The sequence below is a fragment of the Sinocyclocheilus grahami genome, unplaced genomic scaffold, assembly GCF_001515645.1.
Source record: "Sinocyclocheilus grahami isolate Dianchi unplaced genomic scaffold, SAMN03320097.WGS_v1.1 scaffold198.1, whole genome shotgun sequence".
NCBI classification, from domain to species: domain Eukaryota; kingdom Metazoa; phylum Chordata; class Actinopteri; order Cypriniformes; family Cyprinidae; genus Sinocyclocheilus; species Sinocyclocheilus grahami.
In genome coordinates, this window is record NW_015505377.1 from 321670 (window position 1) to 325958 (window position 4289).

General features: G+C 40.7%; 1 protein-coding gene across 1 annotated transcript in view; it reads left to right on the plus strand.

Moving 5' to 3' along the window:
• LOC107595163 (dnaJ homolog subfamily B member 12-like) overlaps positions 1-4289 on the plus strand; it is a 6437-nt gene that overhangs the window by 1395 nt on the left and 753 nt on the right. Inside the window, exons 3-4 of the mRNA XM_016285503.1 lie at positions 1563-1735; positions 3638-3770. Of these exons, the coding sequence (XP_016140989.1) occupies positions 1563-1735; positions 3638-3759 (295 nt within the window). The 3' untranslated portion in view covers positions 3760-3770. The remainder of the gene's footprint in view (positions 1-1562; positions 1736-3637; positions 3771-4289) is intronic.

A 4289-nucleotide genomic window follows, 5' to 3' on the forward strand; every position in this document is an offset into this window, starting at 1 on the left:
CTCCCTCTCTTTATCGGTATCTCTCTCCCTCTCTTTATCGTTATTTCTCTCTCACTCTCTCCCTCTCTTTATCGTTATCTCTCTCTCTCTCTCTCCCTCTCTTTATCGGTATCTCTCTCCCTCTCTTTATCGTTATTTCTCTCTCTCTCTCTCCCTCTCTTTATCGTTATCTCTCTCTCTCTTTCTCCCCCTCTCTTTATCGTTATCTCTCTCTCTCTCTCTCTCCCTCTCTTTATCGGTATCTCTCTCCCTCTCTCTCTCTTTATCGGTATCTCTCTCCCTCTCTCTCTCTTTATCGGTATCTCTCTCCCTCTCTCTCTCTTTATCGGTATCTCTCTCCCTCTCTCTCTCTTTATCGGTATCTCTCTCCCTCTCTCTCTCTTTATCGGTATCTCTCTCCCTCTCTCTCTCTTTATCGGTATCTCTCTCCCTCTCTCTCTCTTTATCGGTATCTCTCTCCCTCTCTCTCTCTTTATCGGTATCTCTCTCCCTCTCTCTCTCTTTATCGGTATCTCTCTCCCTCTCTCTCTCTTTATCGGTATCTCTCTCCCTCTCTCTCTCTTTATCGGTATCTCTCTCCCTCTCTCTCTCTTTATCGGTATCTCTCTCCCTCTCTCTCTCTTTATCGGTATCTCTCTCCCTCTCTCTCTCTTTATCGGTATCTCTCTCCCTCTCTCTCTCTTTATCGGTATCTCTCTCCCTCTCTCTCTCTTTATCGGTATCTCTCTCCCTCTCTCTCTCTTTATCGGTATCTCTCTCCCTCTCTCTCTCTTTATCGGTATCTCTCTCCCTCTCTCTCTCTTTATCGGTATCTCTCTCCCTCTCTCTCTCTTTATCGGTATCTCTCTCCCTCTCTCTCTCTTTATCGGTATCTCTCTCCCTCTCTCTCTCTTTATCGGTATCTCTCTCCCTCTCTCTCTCTTTATCGGTATCTCTCTCCCTCTCTCTCTCTTTATCGGTATCTCTCTCCCTCTCTCTCTCTTTATCGGTATCTCTCTCCCTCTCTCTCTCTTTATCGGTATCTCTCTCCCTCTCTCTCTCTTTATCGGTATCTCTCTCCCTCTCTCTCTCTTTATCGGTATCTCTCTCCCTCTCTCTCTCTTTATCGGTATCTCTCTCCCTCTCTCTCTCTTTATCGGTATCTCTCTCCCTCTCTCTCTCTTTATCGGTATCTCTCTCCCTCTCTCTCTCTTTATCGGTATCTCTCTCCCTCTCTCTCTCTTTATCGGTATCTCTCTCCCTCTCTCTCTCTTTATCGGTATCTCTCTCCCTCTCTCTCTCTTTATCGGTATCTCTCTCCCTCTCTCTCTCTTTATCGGTATCTCTCTCCCTCTCCCTCTCTTTATCGGTATCTCTCTCTCTCCCTCTCTTTATCGGTATCTCTCTCTCTCCCTATCTTTATCGGTATCTCTCTCTCCCTCTCTTTATCGGTATCTCTCTCCCTCCCTCCCTCTCTTTATCGGTATCTCTCTCTCTCTCTCTCTCTCCCCCTCTTCTCTTTCTGTGTGTTACTATCTTATCATGTCCTTCTGAAAATATCTCATTTGACGTGTGTGTCTCAGGTCAGCGGGTCACACACACAAGCGCGTGACGGAGAATCTGGGCGTGACGTATTACGTGAACGAGCGTTTCTCTCAGGACTTCAGCAGCGCGAGTCTGAAACGTGTGGAGAGCAGCGTGGAGGACGACTACATCTCCAACCTCAGGAACAACTGCTGGAAAGAGAAACAACAGAGTATGTGACACACACACACACACACACACACACACTCACACACACACAAACACACACACTCACTCACGCACACACTTACAGACACTCTCACACACTTACAGACACACTCACACACACTCTCAGACACACACACACACACTCACTCTCAGACACACACACACACACTCACTCACACACAGACGCACTCACTCACTCTCACACACACACACACACACACACACACACTGAAGTAATATGTTTGGTCATGTGAAGATCAAAGCAACACAAACTGAAATCATTATGAGTTCAAGTTCACTTCAGGTCTAATAAAAATATATTTTTTGTGGGTAGGTAAGATTAAAAAAAAAATTTTCTCTTCAGCTCACCGAGGCTGCATTTATTTGAGCAAAAATACAGTAAAAATCTGAAATATTATTAAAATTAAAACAGCTGTTTTCTATGTGAATATGTGTTAAACGCACACACTCACAGACACACACATACACATACACACACACACTGTCAAGGTCCAAAAAAAAGCACCATAAAAGTGTCCTAACAGACTCATTCACTGTTTACCAAGTCTCCTGAAGTAATGTGTTTGGTCATGTGAAGATCAAAGCAACACAAACTGAAATCATTATGAGTTCAAGTTCACTTCAGGTCTAATAAAAATATATTTTTTGTGGGTAGGTAAGATTAAAAATTTTTTTTTTCTCTTCAGCTCACCGAGGCTGCATTTATTTGAGCAAAAATACAGTAAAAATCTGAAATATTATTAAAATTAAAACAGCTGTTTTCTATGTGAATATGTGTTAAACTGTGCTGTATTTCTGTGATGCGCAGCTGTATTTTCAGCATCATTACTCCAGTCTTCAGTGTCACATGATCTTCAGAAATCAGTATAATATGCTGATCTGCTGCTCAAGAAACATTTCTGATTATTATCAATGTTGAAAACGGTTTATCAATGTTGAAAATATATATATATATATATATATTACTGACCCTAAACATTTTGAAAAATGAACAAACATTCTCTAAATCATAAGTGAATCATACAGGTTTGGAGTGTGAGGGTGAGTAAATGATGACAGAACTGTTGTTTTTGGGTGGACTGTCCCTTTAAGAGCTTGTTGTAATTGTGTAATCATAACTGAGAGAGTTCTGCCAGATTATTCCAGACTAAAGCAGAATCTCTCTTCATGACTCACACGTCTGAACTCTTCTGCTTTTGTGAACTGAAGCAGATTGGTTTGCTGAGAGCCGGTCAGATTTGGCTGCACATTCTCACTTGCTTTAACATCATTCGCCTCGCGTCCGATGAATCCGCTTGAGTTCTTGAGATATTCGAGGGACGTTCACAACCGTTTCACTGATGATTCACTCATGTTTATTGCCAGCCTGAACAAACAGTGTTTCATCATCTGAGTGGACTTTTGATGTATCCTTTTAAATTCTGTCATGGTGTGCTAATTTATGCACATATGTGACTCTGGACCACAAAAACTCTTAAGTCGCTGGGGGATATTTGTAGCAATAGCCAAAAAAACATTGTATGGGTCACAATTATACATTTTTCTTTTATGCCAAAAATCAATCAATCAATATTTTGTAAATCTCCTACCTTAAATATATCAAAACTTAATGTTTGATTAGTAATATGCATTGCTAAGAACTTCATTTGAACAACTTTAAAGATGATTTTCTCAATATTTAGATTTTTTTGCACCCTCAGATTCCAGATTTTCAAATAGTTGTATCTCAGCCAAATATTGTCCTATCCTAAAAAACCTTACATCAATGGAAAGCTTATTTATTCAGCTTCTTTCAGGTGATGTATAAATCTGATGATGTATAATGATGATGTATAACATTTTGTGTGTGTGTATGTATGTGTGTGTGCGCTTGCGTGCGTTTCAGAGGAGGGTCTGCTGTACCGTGCGCGGTATTTCGGGGACAGTGATCTGTACCAGCGGGCTCAGCGGATGGGAACCCCGAGCTGCTCTCGGCTGTCTGAGGTTCAGGCGTCTTTACACGGATAGATGAAGATCTGGTGAGCGCTGCATCCGTCCTCTGAGTCCTGCTTCACTCACATTCACGCATCTGAAGATGCTTTAATCCAAAGCCACTTTGCTTTCAGTTCATGCATTCCCTAGGAATCAAACATAATCAGTGAAGATTTCTCATTCTCTGGACGTTCAGATAGTTTGTGGTGTCTCAGTATAATGTTCAGAGTCAAGTTTGACGTCCTGTAGAGTAAAAAACCCTTTTAGATCATTATAAAAAAGCGGTTTGCACAACAACAACGCCAACCATTTTTTTCAACCAATGCCAACCTGTGTGTGTGAAAACTGTTTAGATTTTCTTTGCAGCAGAGCGGGGAAAAAAGTAGGAACAATAAGTAAAAAAATCCTGTTTATATTCTTCTCAGGAAATTGATTGATTTTTTACTTCCATCAACAATAAACATATGAAATAAATATGAATAACTGTAAAAACAATAAATATTTATTAAGGTTTAGTAATAAACTGAAAAAGAAAGTCACCTGGAAATAAAAAACATATATATATA